Here is an 18,100-nt window from a genome sequence, read left to right as displayed (position 1 = left end):
AGTCTGTGAGTGTGGAGTCAAGATACATGCTTTGACATCACGCAATACACTGTTCACCTTGTTCAAGTGCTGGGAAAGAGTCATGGAGTCTGGTGTAAACAGCTCACTCTGTAAGCTGGGAACTCCCAAGCTCTCTCTTTGACCTGTGCCTTACAGTTTGACATTCTCACTCTGTACTCTCAGAAGACACCTTCGTTCGTATCTTATCAGGATTCAGAAGGAAACCATTCTGGGGCTTTGAAAGTAAAACTGCAACCAGTTCTCTGCTCTGTGCATACTGAGGTTCTTCAGTAGAAAATGAAAACTGAAATACTTAATTTTATAAAATAGAACAGAGTGTATGAGTGGGAGGAGTCTGAGCTCATGGTCCATCTCTGTCATTTATTACTTCTTCATTGTGGAAGGTTGTATAACTCACTAGTCTCCTGATCTGGACATTGGCAGCAGTAAAATGATTTGCCTCTCAAAGCTGGCAACAGATGAACTTCCGTCCATTCAGTTAATTAACGGAGGGCAGCTTGGTATCTCACAGGGTATTGCACCGTTAAGAGGACAAATCAGGTGTCCATTGCCCTGGGTATTAAACTGCATGTACTCAATCAAGCTCAGTAATCAATGAGACAACTGTAGACAAAGATATATACAGCAAGACTATTAAAAGCAAAGAGAAATTAGAGTGAGTCATTGTTTTGGGGGTAGGATCAGGATAAATTTTATTAGAAGGATTTACAAAGAAAAGAAGTTCTAAGACCTGGATGAAATGTGGAGATAAATCTTACAAAGTTTTGGGACTTGAGGATCTAGGCAGAGAAGAGAGGGCTACATAGAACCAACATGGAATGAGATTGGTGTGTTTGTAAACTTTTGTAGAGAATAAATGCTTTGGAAACTGAAATTCCATGAGAAGGTAGCCTCCCTGCTCCATCTCTTTCTACTACGGAAGGAAAACAGTCCCTGCTTTGGGGAACTTTCCTATGAAAGAGTTCTGTCCTCAGACAAATGTGTGTAGTCGTGAACTAAGGAGATCAGTGAGCCTTCTTTACCCTAGAGCAGTGGATCTCAACCTTCCTGATGCTGCAACCCTTTAGTACAGTTCCCATGTTCTAGTGACCCCCAAATGTACAGTTACTTTCATTCCTACTCCAAAATCATAATTTGCTGCTCATATGAATCAGAAATGTATATATTTTTCTTTTCAATGGTCTTAGGTGATCTCTCTGAAAGGGTTGTTTGCCCCCCCAAAGAGGTCATGACCCACAGGTTGAGAAACACTGTTATAGACCTGCTCAGAACATTGAATCTTTTGTTATACTCTGATGATGTCCAGAATGGGCTAAAAGCAGGGATCATTTTCCAAAGTTTAATAGCCCCTCTATTATGGGGCAATTCTTAGGACTAGTGTCTTCTTAGAATATACTTGGAAAGCAAAGCATCCTTTGTTTCTCAGCACATCTGTCTACATCTGCTTGGTAAACTTGTAGATAAGAAAGAAAGAAGAGAAAATGATGTAATAAATGCCAGGCACTAGCTACTGAATCCCATTATAACACTTTCTTAGCAACTACACAGGAACTTCCTGAGGTGATGATATTATTCTCATTTGAAAATAAGCATTTGTAATTGTTTGCCCAAAGGCACTTCTGCCTGAACAGAATTTTAATGGACGTAAGACACTATGTTCCCCTCAGGCCTTGTTCTCTGCACTGCTATCCCACTGTCAAGAAAAGGTTATATACGTGCACTGGAGAAGAATGACAACTGAACCTCCCACATCCCGCCCCTATACAATTGTGATTCTTTTCTGAAATACAAAACCAAGAAAAATAAAACAAAAGATTCTGATCCTAAGGGGGGGGGGTCAGCTCTGGTGCTGGGCAGTCCATAAAAAAGAAAAAGGAATGAAGGAAAGTTCTCTAAAGGAAGACTCTGGCTCTCTGGGTGGCTGAAAAAAGATAATGTAACAGGTTTTTACATTGAGGCAAAGTGATATTTTTCTTTTGTTTGTATACATGTGCCCAAACACTTCTGGGTTTACTTACTTACATGTTCAAGATCTTCATGAAGGCAGAACCTTTTGTGATGCTACAGCAACCTTTTACCTACCCTTCATCCTTACTGATAACTGAAAATGACATCCCACACCCAATGGCTAATACCTGACAACCAGGAAAAAAGCCAGTCTTGAAGAGCTGGAAAGGACTTTTCTCTTGGCTCTGCTCTTTAAATCCTCCCTTAACTCCTATGGCCTTCTGCTTAGTTACATTTATGCCACTAAATGACAGTCACAACAAGAACAAAGATGGCCACATGGTCAAAACTGGAAAATGAGGGAAAGTATCCTTGGTACCAGCTCTTTAGGTCACTTTGGGAGAGAGAAAGAGAAAAGTTAGCCTGATAGGACCTCCTTTTACTGCAGACATGAGGCTACAAGGAAAAGTAGTAGTAAAACATTTACCATCCAGAACTTCATAGTGCTTGGGTAGACCAGACATTAAAGAGTGAGAGATGCAAACTCAGTGGCCCATAGACTACCAAAGGTTAAAGTGAACTGGTGGCTGCCCTCTGGCCAGTGTCTGGCTATAGAAGCAGCAATTCTTTTTTAAATCTGTTTGCCTACTTTACAGAGGCCTGTGGCCTTCAGTCCTTATGATCTGTTTAAAAACTGTTTCCCATGGTCATGAATAGCTTCAATCTGACCTTCAAATGCTATGTGTGAATTCCTGTGTAGTTATTTCGTGGATATTCCATACTTGTTGTCCTGTGAGTGTAGACTATAGGAACATTTGTCTTCAGTTTGGGTTCTCTTCTCCCCAGCTGGAAGGAACTCACTGAAGCCACACGAAGAACCTGTATCTAGCTAGAGCCTTCTAAAAGCTAGGTACCAGTATTACCTCTATGGATGTGCTAACATGGAGAAAAAGGGAAATTTTGAGGTAAAGGAAGAGAATAGGAAATGAAAGAGAAAGAAGCTAGGAGAGAGGGAAGGAAGGAGAGAGGAAGGAAAAAAGTGGCAATAACTGTTTAAATACTTAGCCTACTGGAATTTGTAATAAATTGTTTGATTTTTATTAATAAACACAGAGTGCATGGATGGATGGATGGATGGAATTTGTGTGTCTGTATAAATGGTATAGGTGGGAGAAAAAGGGAAATGTGATGGACTATGTAGAGACAAACATAGTCTTATCCTAACTAGAGCCTTTCTTCATAAAGAAGCCTTTTAGCCTCCCACTCCACCTCTGGATCTGCAATGTGCCTCATTCTCCAACCAAGTACAGAGCTGAGAGTAGCTGGCATTTCATAAATGGATGAACCCCTTCCTTGAAACCTGATCTTGGTGGAGGAGCACTCTGAATCGAATTGATGCCCAGTACTGCCCAGGTGCAAGGGAACCCTGAATCTAGGTCAGAAAATAACATCTACATTTATTTTGCTGTTGCAGTGCTTTTCTCAAGGAAGCGCACTGGCTCTGGTAGGACTTTCTGGAGAAGAAAATGTGAGAGAAAGAGGAAGAGGTGGAGAGAGGAGTGAAAATTGTCTGGATGGGAAGGGAAAAGTGCCTTTTACTGCCAGAAAAACAGCCTAGAGTAAAGTTTAAAGGTCCAACTACAGCCAACTGAAGTCTCTGCTTAAAAAGCAATCACATTGACCTCCCTGATTTGCTGATTTTTAGCATGAAGAACCACACGGCAGGCCTTTGTATGTGTTGTAGCTTGTTTTTCTTTCTATTGTCTTTGGGTTGTTTTACTACATTTGCATGATTGTAGAGTCCTGCCTGTTTTTGTCAATGCCTGTGTAACTCCCCAAGAACAGCTGCTGTCCTTTCCCACTGGGCTACTCGGAAGGATCCTGAAGCTTTGCAGCCTCAGCCCTTTGTGCAGAGAGTGCAGAGCCCAGCCAGCCAAAGCCTTCATGGCTGCTTCTGCCTCCCTCTACCCAGACGGTATACGCTCACAAATGACAAGGCCTGAAGACTCCTTTCCACATCCATCTTTGATGCACTGGGCAAGGGTTGTCTTTCAAGGGCAAAGTATAGGGTTTTCTCCTCCTATTGCCTACTTTTCCTTGATCCACTGGCTGTTTCTCTGAGTCATACAGTTCCCAAACAGGTGTGAGAATGAAATAAGATAATGCATTTATCATGGGCTTAACAGAAATTTGTTCCTTCCTCTTTCTTCATACTTTTCCCAGTTCTTGGAATCACAGGCTGTGAAACTGGGAAGGAGCCACAGAAAATATAATATTCATCAGTATCTTTTAAAGAGAAAAACAGTCACAGAGAAGGGGAGTGACGACAGCCCACAGTCACATGAACCAGACCCATCTTCCTCTACCACTAAAGAATTGTATAATCATATACCACCTGGTTTGTTTTAGAGCTTAAACACTGTTTCCTTAACCCACAGGAATCATTAATGAAGAGCTCCAAGATGTCATTGCTCGCATTGGTCAGCTTGTGGGTGGTAGAGATAACAGGCTGTGAAAAAGACACAACTGATTTGCCTTTTCCATCAACATCGTTTTCCTGTGTTCAGAGAATTAGCTTATTTTTATAGAGTCTGGAGAGCAGGGGATAGAGAAGTGCTGTTAGAATGAAATATGACAATGAGGGATATTTAAGGAGTTCTTCCATCACATTGATTGCACAACAGAAGCTGGAGACTGTGGGTGCAAAACAATGCGGATTTTGCAACCACCTTTTGTGTCCTCTGTGGGAGCAGGGGCGTGGGAAAGGCTAACATCTCCCTCCCATCACCAGTCTTCTTCCCTGTCCTTGCCCCCAGGTATGCAGGGCAGGACTGAATTGCCATGCAAAGGGCTTCACTCTCAGAGCCCACCAACGTCCCAGCTCTCCCTCTGCATCTTATTAAACAAGCCTGAGAGACACTCGGCAACCCTGGACCACTTCCCTTCCCAGGGCCCTGGAATCCTAGATTGTAACACTAAGTTTGGATGTGTTCATTGCCCGAGATCAGCTCTGAGGTTTCTTCCACTTGTGATTTTTGAGAGCAAGAAATGTATTCCTGCACACAGAGGCACCCACTGTGGTTGGAGGGTGGCTGTTACTAGTTCTCCATGACACATTAACTGCGCACATGTTACAGGTTTCATCTACAGTGTAGCAGTTAACATCACAATCACCCTGATGGATAGATATCATCACTCACTTCTTCCTAAACGGGAAAGCGAGACTCTGGAAAGGGAAATGAGACATGTAAGAACATGCATCTGAGAAGTAGGAATGTGGAGATTCAACCCCCAAATAAGGGTATTCCCCCAAATTCATGCTGTCAAAGAAATGCTGTCCTTTCACTGCAAGAGCTGAGTGGCACTAAGAGAGCAGAGCAAAGGCACTAATGCAGTAATGTGATGCAGTTAAAACACAGACTCCTTCAGCACTGGGGGAATCTCAGGGGCTAGGCCCGCAGAAGATATGGGGGTTCGCTCATTAAAATTCACAGTGAACTGGAAAGAAGCAAATAGCCCTCACATCATCCTCAACCAAGGAGGATCATGTCTTCTTCCACATCTCCCCATCAAAGCTGACTGCTCAGAACCAAAAATTGATATACCTGTCCTGTGTTTGGTCAGATGGGAACGCTGCAGCCTCGTGAGGAAACTGCTATCCCTACATCACCCTGTGTCCTGTTGTCAACTCAACAGCTGCAGGCGGGGTGAAAAGAGAGGGTTCCTTTCTACTTTCTAGTTCACCCCAAAATTCAAGGACTTTTGGTCCTCTCAGGTTTGAAGTGTAAGCTGGCCAGAGGGCAGAGAATGGAGAATGGAGAAGCACACAGAATGCAGCAGCAGCAGAGGCTGTTCAGACTCTCTGTCTCTGCTTACTACAAATGATCCAGGGTGAGGAGGCCCTGGCCGCCTTACCTCTGCTCAGCAGGGCTGTAGGTCTCTCCTCTCTGGCAGCTGCTCAGGGTGACAGGGTCAAAGTTGTCGAAGGAGCGGAGGGCCACCCCCGAGATGGCGACCAGGGGCGAACTGAAGCTCACACGTACCGCCTGGCTGTGGTAGAAGGGCTGGCTGAGGTCATGGACCACAGGGATAATCAGGGGATTGTTCCTGCAGCTCAAGACATGGAGGCCTGTCAGGGGAGACAGAGGGCCGAGGGGCCAGGCTCATTACTCAAGGCCAGTCACGCCCTCCCCAACGGGCCCTTCCCGAAGCCCCCAGACCCTTTCATGTCACTCCACAAAAGCACCATTGGGAGGCCAGTAAGGATTTTGAGTTTGATTGAAAGTTTCTTTGTCTGCCTTTTTTCTTCCTTCCAAATCTTTCCAATCCCCTTGCCTCCCTGGCCCCTAAGCTTTCCTTCACCTAATGCCCACAGTCTCTCTCCCTCCCCCAAACGGCCACCCTCAGCTAAGCATCTATGGCTCTCCCTCCCTCCCACGTTGCTTTAAGACTTGAAGGTTTGAGCCTTTAGTGCTCATGCTGCCTGTCTGGGCTCTCATAAAGGTGGGAGAAAATAATGCAAAACAGCGAGCCCTCCCCAGAGTAAAAAGCTCACTGTCATGGCTCATCAGTAGGCCTGTGAGCAACGCTGGGTGGTACGGACCTCTGCCCAGTCTTCAAGGCTGAAAACTAGAATGCACAGACAAGCACAGCATAGTTGCAGCACCAAATACAAACAGAAACCAAATTTGTCTAAGATGAGTCCTTCATGTTTGGTTGTTCCTTCATACAGGTTTAGGAAGGGAGAGATGGTAGCACAGAGAAAAGGCACATGGATTGCATTAGAGGAAGGAGAAGGTTGAGCAGGTGGGGAGGAGGTAGAAGGAGGAAGGCAGGCTTTGGGGTTTAGCTCCTTGTTCCTGATGAAATTCTAGCAAGTTCTTAAACCTTCATTTGTGCATGTAAAAGTAGTGTCAGCTTGGCCATGTGCTGGCAGATGGAAGAGTTTTCCTATGGGAGGAGGGAGTTGTAAGCCTTAGGTGTCCTTTCTCTGCTTTACACTCTCGGTGACACTAAGTCTCTGCTCAGTATTCAGGTGGCAGAGAACAGGACAATCTGAGGAAACAGAGAAGCCTTAGGTAAGGACAGTGGGATCTAAGGGGCTTCTGGAGAGCCTGACATTTGCACTCTGCTCCTTATGGAAATATTGACTTCTAACTTCAGGAAATCTCCCAGGAATCCAGAGAAATCCTAAGGAATTTTCTTTCTCTTTCTTCATAATACGTTTCCCCATCTCTTTAAAACTACAAAATAAATAAACATGTAAAACAACAACAACAAAGGCCTTGCTTCCGTGGCTTTCATTTGACCCTTAAGTGACTCTTTGTCTACCTGCTTTTGAAGAGTTTTGAAATGGGCTTTCCTACACAGTGATGTGCACACAGCTTTAAATTGCCAGCTCCAAACTCTTGCAGTAAATGGCCCAAAGTACTCCAGGGTACATGGATATAACAGTGTGTAACAAGATTGTCAATGAAAATAGGAAGTAGTTAGGGCCAAGTTTTGCACTGAGAGTAGTCACAGCAATGATAAGTGTCTCTCCTCCCAACCCCCAATCATACAGCACATCTCTCAGTGAATCCAAGAATACCAGGCCTTGAGTCAGGTGCTATGAGCTAACAGTAAATGTGGGATTCAAACTTTGAGTCTTCACTTTGGAGTCGGTCCTGCCCTCATATCAGCACACCAATGAATGTGCTCAATTGGCACAATGTTAAGTGCACACGAGTCCTTGACCTCACAAGCAACATTTGGGAAATCAGGAGGGTTGAGTATGCAGTGTTGTCTGGTCCAAGGAAAAGATGTATAACTTGCTTCCCTCCCAGAAGGCTGGGAATGGAGGTAGCTATTGCCTAGGTAATTCTTATGCTATCTATAGGGTCTGCTCATAACTGGCTCCCCAAATCTTCCACACCCAGGCACAGAGGTGGTTAATTGTCTAGATGACTTCTGCGTAGTCTGTATGGCCAGGGGCTACCCACTCTCCCACCACCAGGACCAGAGGTGGCTAATAACCTAAATGACTTCTATGCTATCTGTATGACAAGGCTACACCAGATCCTCCCTAAGACCCTCAAGATAATACATGTAGCCTATTTCCTGAGACTGTCTTTGTGAAAGAAAGAGTTTCCATGCAATTATGCCTCCTTGTTCAGAGAAGATTGTGTTACACCAGGAAACCTTTCCATGCTGTACTTAAATAGATCTAAGTAACGTGCTTGGTGTCAGACACTAGAAGTTTGAAGCAGCACTGGTTACTGAGTCACGTTGAACTGGATTTCCTTCTTGCCTGCACAAATTTGTTACTCTGTCAACCCTGGTGTTTGCTGAGGCCACCATAATACAAGAGAACACTCCTCAGGCCCTTGTTCTCCAGCAGGCACGACCTGCCTTCTCACTTATTTCTCCAACCTGAGACCTGATAGAGATCTCTCTAATATCTGTTTCCACATGTTTTTCCCCATGCAAATGTGACAAAAGCACAACTACTATTGAGACTTTCAGAGACGTCTGATAGATAGGGACATCGTTCTCAAACCTGGCTTCTCTCTGTGCTGGTTCGCTCTGTGTTGTATGGTCTCCCAGTGCTTTGCAAGAGGTTTCAAATGTTAACATACATGGCAGGGAAATGGCTTTACTCAGTCTCCTTCCCAGAGTCCTTTGAGGATTCTGTGGAAGTTTAAAGGCATGTAGCTATGCAAACCAATGAAGGTCAAGTTTTGCCAAGGAATCCTTACCCTCATGTTTGCCAAATATGGGTTTCTCTGGATACACCACCACATGTTGATGAAGGCAACCAGCACTCCAAATAGAGAAGAAGCAAGAGATAGAAAATGGGAGGGAGGAGATCCATCTTTAAAAGGGGGAGGGACACATAGAAAGAGGTACCCACAAGTGAACCCAGCCCAGAAGAACATGCTTGCCTAGATCATGACTGTGATGTTTGGTATCAAGCAGCTGCACACTGATGGTCTCTTGCTTTTGGTCCCCATAATATGTCCCGTCAGTCACCAGGTGAATAATAACAGCTGCAGCAACCATTGGCTGAGAGAAATATGTCTGAAATAGAGAAGACATGAGAGAGTCATTATTTACTCAGCCACACGGTAGAAAAACAATCACATTAGGGTGGACTAAAGGGAAATCTTGCTCTGTTTCAACCCTTTCCCTCAATGGAAAGGAGGAGGCAGAGGATCCCAGTGGGGAGCCCAGGCCAAAAACCTTGCTTCAGACTCAGCTTTGCTCCTGATTTTTGTGTGATACTGGTAGATGTCTGGAACATTCTGAGCCTAAGTCTCTTCATTTCTAAATAGTTGATTAAAGAAAATAGCTCACAGGGTCACTGTGAAGTTCTATTAAGACAAAGGGAATATAGTGTCTAGCACAAAGATAGTGCATAGTGACACTCCACACGCACACAAAGCACACTGTAGGTTTATTACCCTTCACTTATCCACACTAACCTTCCACTAGGCCCCAACATGATAGAGCCAAATAAGGCACAACCCTGGCAATTCTGTAAACCATGGAGCTCAAAGTATGTCAGTGACACATAAATAAAAAAACAATTCAACCCACAGTCTATAGACAAAAAGATGAAGCCACACTAAGATGTGAAATACCATGAGAAGGTTGCTGTTCCGGTAATGACCAAACTTATCCAGAACTAAAAAGAAGCAAATGTTCACCTCGCTCTGCGGATCAGTATAGACTCCATGGAGAAACAGATTTTTTTAAAGCTTTGAATAATAAATAAGCAGATTTCAAATACTTTTCAATATAAACATTGAATGGGGCATCCATTCAATGAATAAGTTTTTGTTTCCTGTCTTTATAAACTGACAGTCTTGGAGGGTGGAAAGAACATCTCAAGAAAAAATCCGTCATTACAGTGTTCAGTACTTCTTTAAAGCCAGATTTATACATCATGAGTCTCAAGATCAGGGCTTACCTGGAGCCAGAATGTGGTCTGAGGCAGCTGGTAATATGGGTAATTAATGGTGCAAGGATACCAAGCATGCTGGGAAATACCTTCACTCAGATCTATCACCTTGGTTCGACAGACCTGGCAAAAGATGGAGGAAAAGATAATGTCTTGAGGGTCCTGAGAATTCAGTTACAGTTAATGAACCTTTACCATCCATCTGCTTGGTTGGTAGTGGAAGAGAAACAGGAGTCAATAGATTGGATCTGCTCCAGAAATTCACGCTCTACTGTTGAAGTAATTCCTAGTACTGGAATGGAAAGGATAGATGACATATTTTGGTGGCAAAGTGACAGGGGCATTCTCCTAAGAACAAATTGTTGAGGAGTTGATAATGAATGTGGACCAGGAAGGCATTGTAAGCAGAAGCAACAAAAAGGAAGGCCCAAAAGAAAATGGACACAATGCCTAGGTTGTTATAAATTACCCAGCAATCAGAAAGCTTGAGGAAATCTGCAAAAAAGGAAGCCAGGAGATTGCTCTTACTGAACTTTCAGTGCCATGTGGAGTATTGTAGAATGAGTCTGAAATTGCGATTAGAGCTCCACTGTCACAAGAAAGTACTGAGAGTGTGAATTCTCACTTTTATGCTATCAAGAAAAATGAGTTCCACAACACGCTTCCTCTTCCTCTCCTTCCTCCCTCTCTCTACCCCACTACCATCTTTCTCTCAATGATGTTAATACTAAGGTGTTACAAGAATCAAGAAGAATTTGCACACTGATATTTTTTTTAACTTACTAGAGTTCCTTACATATCCAACTGTCATTCAATTTGTTGAGTGATACAATTCATTCAAATGCTAATTATTGAAAAACGACTTATCAAGTACTAGGGAACATAATACACATAAAACTGAGGTGCAGAACAGACTTTGCATGCAAATATTAATGAAGTAATCCCTCAAATGTGTGCAGCAGTAAACTGAGCAAAGCTCAGAGTGTGGAAAGGAAAGAACAATGAAGCTGCTGGGTTGGCCAGATGTTTGGTGGAAGATTATCCTGAATTAACACTTTCTGATCTCTAATAGTACTCCTCCTCAAAACTTCCACATGAGCTCAGGCCTGCTGTTTTACACCTCCAGATCACAGTCTAATTATCTGAGAAGTAAGGCTGACCTAGAAAGTTATAAAGATCTTAAAAGCTAAGATAGGAACAGCAAGACAATCTAGTCTCTATCAGATTAAACCACACATACATAAAAATGAGGAAAATTAATACTTCTTAATAAAATATGTCCACTTCTTTAATATATATATGTATATGCATATACGTATCTGGTACCATAGATAGTCTTTGTGTTCATTTCTTGGGGATAGGGTACAAAAATGAGTATTTTCATATGGTAAAATTACATAAAGCAAAAGAATATTAAGATGAATTAACTAGATTCAGGTGAGCCCAACCAATCACAATGAAAACTTAGTGATAAATTTGAAGACACCAAAGTGGAGCAACGGCAAAAATCAGTGAAGAGAAATGGCACATAAATGCCTCAGTTCATCGTAATACATTTGTTAAAAATGCACATTAACAGTTATGCATGTGTCCAGGGGTTAATATGGATGATGCATATCGTGAGGAGGCATGCACTGAATTCAAAAGTGAAAACTACCTCTGGTACCAAGGAAACGCAGACAATGGTGTGGAACCTTATCTTCAGTGAGCTATTTTACAGAAAGAAGGAAGAAGCAAGTAAGGCAAGACCCACACGATTATCAGTTCAGGTGGTGCACACCTAGTACGTGACGCACATTTTGGCAAACCTCACTATTTTGGTTTATATTATTTCATATAATACATTTATTTATTTATTATTTGTTACAGTGTATTCACTTTGTATCCTGGCTGTGGCCCCCTTCCGTCTCTCCTGCCAATCCCACCTTTCTTCCCTCTTATCTCCCTATGCCCTTCCCTTAGTCCGCTGATAGGGGAGGTCTCCTCCCCTTCTATCTGACCCTAGCCTATCCGGTCTTATCAGGACTGGTTGCATTGTCTTCCTCTGTGGACTGGCAAGGTTGCACCCCCCAGGAGGAGGATCAGAGAGCCAACCACTGAGTTCATAATTCATATAAGCTTATGAATTAAAAAGAAAATGAAACTCTTCAGGTTATGCATATAAGTATGTACTTATAATCCTAGCTACTTAGAAAACTGAAGTACCGGGACCAGTTGAGGCCAGTATTCAAAGCCAGCCTGGGTGAACTATCATGGATGTTCACAGCCTGGGTGAACTATCATGGATGTTCATTGTTTTTTCAAACCAAATAAGTACAATTCCAAAACATTAGCTTATTAGACCATGAAAGATAGGTGTAAAAGTAACAGTACTAACCTCCTTTAACAGTGTGCTTTAATAGAGTAGCTTCAGGGCCGTGGGCTGCGTTAGGTTGTCCTGTAACAGCTAACCCGTTTTCCTTTGAGCATCACCAAAGCCTCCTCTTGACTTGCAAAGAATCCCACCTAAACAAACGCTCAATCTCAAATGGCCCTCTCTCCATCATAGCTTGGGATAATCATAGCTTCTAGAGGTTCCAAGAAAATGTCAAGTCAACTGTTTGGTTGATTGCTTATCTCTAAACAAGACATCTGTATCACACAGTCCCTATGGTTCAGGGAACACACAGAAGCAGGAGTAGAAAGAAATGCGAGAGCCAGATGGCAGGGAGAATAGCTGCAGAATGCCATCTTGAACCATGTGTTCTCAGCCGCTTCCAATGCCTACACTGGAAGTGTGCATGGCTTCATCCACCAACAGTCCCTCATGATGGAAGGGGAGCTCACGGGTCCCTACTGCTCCTTGATAAACTGCTGGTTACTGGTACGTTCTGAAAGAGGGATAGTCCTTGCCTTCAGTTCGGATACCCACTGCTGAAACAGTATTCCAATGGATAGTTCGAAAGCTTCAAGTATGTCACCACACAGTCAGCCCTGTGTGGATCCCAAAATCAAAGACATGAATATGAGAAAAGGGCTTATAGGAAGGAAGGAGGGGTCACAGTGTCAGTAAAGAAATAAGAGAGTCAGGAGTTAAGAGCAATAAGAATGCATTACATACACGTACAAAATTATCCAGGAAAAAATAACTAAAAAAAATTAAAAAGAAAATGTCAAGTCTTCATTCTGTTTACAGAAATGACACACTAAACAATCTTTAACAAAACGCAGTTAGCACTGTGGTCGACAGTGGCAAGCACTAAGCGCTTCCATTTTTTAATAAAATTCTCGAAGTAAGTTCATGTTTGAGGTTGCAAAGAAAATACAAAAAGCTGTGTACACATTACACTCAGCTTCCCTTTATGTTACTGTCTCCATCAATTCATCCTTGAAATCTCAGAGGAAAGTAAACCACTTACACAACATTAAGAAACATCAAATATCACCATAACGTTCAGTAGCTGGGTTTAGACTAAGTTGACTATTTCTAGTAGATGGCTCAAAAACAGAGGAAGAATTAGAAAAAGGTCCTCCCTCTCTGGACCTCAGTAGATCCTATGCATTGGAATGTTGGATTAGCCACAGTTACAAAGATGTCTCCACATGATCTTCCATGCCTTCTTGCTATTGGCCTTGAATCATCTTAATATCAACTGAAAAGAACCTTTAGTCCTCTACTACCATATAATATTTCATTGTTTTATAAATATCAAAAAGAATTAAAACCATCAATTGCCAAACTTCCCCTCTGACTCAGAATCAGTGAGACCTGGAAATGCAATATTGGTTTCTTAAATATCACAGGGGATTTTAAGAATGTACAAAAATACCAAGAATCACCTATCCCATTGTCCAGAATTAAGCACAGATGCTCACAGTCTGGTAGACATTCTTCAGTGTATTTATTTTTAACAAAACAACTGGGACTAGGCTTAGGCAGAGCAGTCGTAAGCTGTGATATGACTTAGAACAGTGCGAGACTTTTCACCAACTATCTATGGCATTTAAAAGCCTGGCCAGCAATTTGACATGTATCATTTTGGAATGCACTCTCTTTGCATTCTTAGCTGCCTCTCTCCCCACAGAGTGTGGTAGAGCATAACTCTGAGCTCAGAGCTGGGGGTCTTATCTCTGCATCTAAAACATCCATGGTCAGAGAACTGGCCAACATGAACAAAGCCTTCTTACTACTTAAGTACAATTTCTTCTTATCTCTTCAGCTTTATCTGGACTAGACAGGTTCTTAGTGGAACATGGTGTTGTTATTTTGTTCTCTTGTTTTCCTACTTAGTTGTGTGTTTGTTTCAGGCTGGCTGTAATTCCAATCAGGAACAGTCAAACTAGATCAGAAAGGAACAAACAAGTCCATTTGAACTTTGCCCGAAGCACTCAGTTGATATTGAAATCATTTATGTTTCTCGGGAGGTAGAGAGAAAGGGAGACTAAAATTCTTAAGAACCTTCCGCTTTTATGAGTATTGCATGAATTTACCTATTCAGTAACCTACACTGAAGACACAGGAATGCAGGCATGTCAGGCTCCCCTGTCCTGAACAACAGAGAACTCTGTAAAAGTACAAGGTTGGACAATGATTTTATGAGAATGTTCTCTTTTTATCCAAGCACCTTTTTGGTTATTCCAAAAATTGCAAGTCCAACTCTACAAAGATCTACTGAACAAGGAAAATTTTAGTGAATATACTGTTGAATAAACATATATGACACACGTTCATGAACTCTTGAGCTCTTTCTACCATCATGCTGGATATCTCTGTTCTTATTCACCCTCTACTTTCTCCAGTTTTTCTGGTGACTGGGTCCATGTACTTTTCAATCTTTGTCAACCTCCCTCACCTAACCCAGTTTTTACATATCTGAAATATGATAAAGAGCCATTCTGTTCTTCCTCTGATATTTTAATTTGATAGGGCAAACTTTGATGATTATTGTTGTCATTGGCTATCTCATTCTGGAGATGCCAGGTAACGGACCACATTAGCTCTTGCTTCCTGTCATACTAGCATGAATAAGACTGGCTGTCTTCTTTTTCATCTTTCACTATGGTGTGGAAGATAATAATGTTCAAAAAATACTTGTAGACTCTAGGCTTGTGTTTTCAGAGATAGATAAAGTAGGGCTTCTCTGGAGCTCAATTGTTTTTTAGTTCCTATCCCTATGTGCATTCAAGCATTTTTCCTAATGGATAAAATGTTACAAGAACCTACATGTCTATAAATGGTGGATAAAAAATCATGTCAAAAATATTATTCACTTTTAAAAGGGGAGAAAACCCTGCCACCTTCATTAAAAGTCAACCACGAGGACATGCTACTTAGAGTAATAAGCTTATTACAGTAGTGGCATGACTATTATAGGAACAATCAACTATTTCATGATTTAATTAGCTGCCTGCTCTGTAGGAGGGTATTGATTTATGCCTGTTGCTGTACCTATCAAGAGTCAGAGGATGGGGAGAACTCCTATGGTCTACAGGTCACAGAAGAGAATCTAGTACTGTTATTTTGCTAAGTAAAAATGGTAAAAAAATGCCTTATAAATATGTTTATACCAATAGATTAGTGATGTTCTCAACCTTCATCAGGATTCTTTTTTTGCACTGGGTAGTGGCTAATGCAGAGAATAAACAAATATTGAATGCTCTGTCATAAACTTTAATCTCAATCATCCTTTCCAAAGTTCAAGGTGCACTGAAGAAGAGTAAGCAGAAAGAATATGAGTAAAAGATTCGGGAACAAGGCTGCAAAGCTGACTTCTGGACATGACACAGCTATTGAATTTGTAAACTTACTGCAGCTGCAGTTGCCTTCATAATTCCTGCATAAATAGATATTGGACCTGCCATTATATAATGCATGGAGGAAAGTCTTCTGGGACTCTATTCTACAGTAAAGGATTTGGGGAAATTAAAGGAGGCTTGTGGGAAAGTGTCTTTTGTTAAGTGGTATAACACTGATAAGTTGCCCATGTCGTAGTTTATAACCTTCCACTGACACTCATGCAAGTAACCTTCATTACATTTGAGAAACAAAACATATGAAGTAGGAGGGGACTGTATTGCTCAGTGGAAGAATAGAGAGATGAAAGGGAAATGAGAAGTGAATGATCAAACATCAGTGCATATTTGTATAAAACTCTCAAATGATATTTTAAAAATTACAAATAAATAACAATAAAATACTATATAACTCCACACACATGAGTCAAATAAATTAGTTTCAAAGACTCAAAAATTCAGTGGTCGTCAGTGCCAAGGGTTGAGGAGAAAAGAAATGATTAGTTGCTCCTCAATGGGCCTGTAGTTCAGTTAAGCACTATAAAACCTAAAGGTCTGTTGTTTGCTACCATACCTGTAGTTAACAATACCATGCTGTGCATTTTAACTGTCAAGAGACATGATCATCTGTTGGGATCTTTTAAATTTTTTTTCTTTCTTATTATTATTTATTACAATTTATTCACTGTGTATCCCAGCTGGAGCTCCCTCCCTCATCTCCCCCTGTCCCATCCTCCCTCCCTCTTCCCATGCTATGTCCCTCCCACAGTCCACTAATAGGGGAGGTCCTATCTGACCCTAGCCAATCAGGTCTCATCAGGACTCCCTGTTAGGTGATCAAAGAGCCATGTCAAAGACATCCCCTGTTCCCATTTCTAGGGAACCCACATGGACACTGAGCTAACATGGACTACATCTGTGCAGGGGTTCTAGGTCATCTCCATGCTTGATCCTTAGTTTGAGTATTGGTCTCTGCAGGCCCTTATGGTATTGGTATTTTGAGTCTGTTGTTCTCCTTGTGGAGTTTCTGTCCCCTCCAGGTCTTTCTATCTCTCCCTTCTTTCATAAGACTCCCTGCACTCTGCCCAAAGTTTAGCTATGAGTCTCAGCAGCTCCTTCAATACCCTAGTGGGTAGAGTCTTTCAGAAGCCTTCCTGTGGAAAGCTCTTGTCCTGTTCCCTGTCTGCTCCTGCTTCCGATGTCTATTCTGTTTGTCCTTCTGAATGAGGGCATTAAGTCTCTTCCCTAGGGTCCTCCTTGCTGTTTAGCTTCTTTAGAGCTATAGATTTTAGTATGTTTATTCTACATTATATGGCTGATATCCACTTATAAGCGAGTATATGTCATGTGTGTCTTTCTGCTTCTGGGATACCTCACTCAGGATGATCTTTTGTGGTTCCATCCATTTGCCTGAAAATTTCATGAGTTCCTTGTTCTTTATAGCTGAGTAGTATTCCATTGTGTAAACGTACCACAATTTCTGTATCCATTCCTCAGCTGAGGGACATCTGGGTTGTTTCCAGCTTCTGGCTATTACGAATGGAATCACTACACAATATTTATCATGAAGAAACCGAGACACTGAGGCTCTGAGCAATGCTTTCAAGATCGCATGGTCACTTGCATGTAGAGCTTGGATGCATGCACTGATAGCTCTACTTTTCCACTCTGTAGTTTAGGGGAACAGCAACACAACTGTTGCTCGGGTTTGACACAGACACAACTTCTGATAATGGAGAAAAAAGTATGGCTTGCCATTATTTTTTGCCTCTGTCACTCCATATTCATTCCCAATTTCAAACAGAAAAGCTTATCTTCTGGTACTTATGAATTCCCCTGGCCAGTGGATAGAGATTTTCCTAGAAGAAACTGATAAAGGCCTCTGAAAACAGCTTCATCACCAGCTGCTCTTTCTCTTCATCCACCAAGTAGAAGTCCCATGTTCACTGTGGTTCTTTCTTGTCACTGAAAGACTCATTTTTTCCAAACATCATCAGCTCCCTGCCATGTTGCCTGTGGCCAAACCATCACACCCTGTCTTCTTTTGCCTGTTCTGTAAATCACTACACATACTTCAAAACCAGTCTCAGAAAGCACCCCTGTTTTGAGGACTCACCCAACAACAGATTTAATTACTATCCCCTCCGTGTTCATATGGCTCCTTGAGCGTAGCTTAGTTCTAGCACTTGTCCAGTTAGATTACAGTTACTCAGAGCTCAGACTTATCCCTTATCCTTTAAAGTCTCAAGACCTCTATTTTGAGAATGATGTTTTAGATAGACTCACATAAATCTCAGTTTATTTCCTAGTACATTTGGAATTATGGATGCTAGTATAGAAGGTAGAAGGCCATGGCAACCTTCTGACATGCACAGATGCCTATTGTAAGTCTTGAATGTTTTCAAAGACTAAATCCAA

At 42.0% G+C, this 18,100-nt stretch overlaps 1 protein-coding gene across 1 annotated transcript in view; it reads right to left on the bottom strand.

The window, feature by feature from the left end:
- The window catches only part of Pappa (pappalysin 1), a 266,143-nt gene that overhangs the window by 49,555 nt on the left and 198,488 nt on the right, over positions 1 to 18,100 (bottom strand). The window contains exons 12-14 of the mRNA XM_055611618.1: positions 9,920 to 10,033; positions 8,892 to 9,027; positions 5,884 to 6,097 (exon numbers count right to left, since the gene is read on the bottom strand). Of these exons, the coding sequence (XP_055467593.1) occupies positions 5,884 to 6,097; positions 8,892 to 9,027; positions 9,920 to 10,033 (464 nt within the window). The remainder of the gene's footprint in view (positions 1 to 5,883; positions 6,098 to 8,891; positions 9,028 to 9,919; positions 10,034 to 18,100) is intronic.

Source organism: Psammomys obesus, unplaced genomic scaffold, assembly GCF_907164565.1.
Source record: "Psammomys obesus unplaced genomic scaffold, mPsaObe1.curated_primary_1811, whole genome shotgun sequence".
Lineage (NCBI taxonomy): Eukaryota > Metazoa > Chordata > Mammalia > Rodentia > Muridae > Psammomys > Psammomys obesus.
This window is presented reverse-complemented; position numbering and strand designations above follow the sequence as displayed.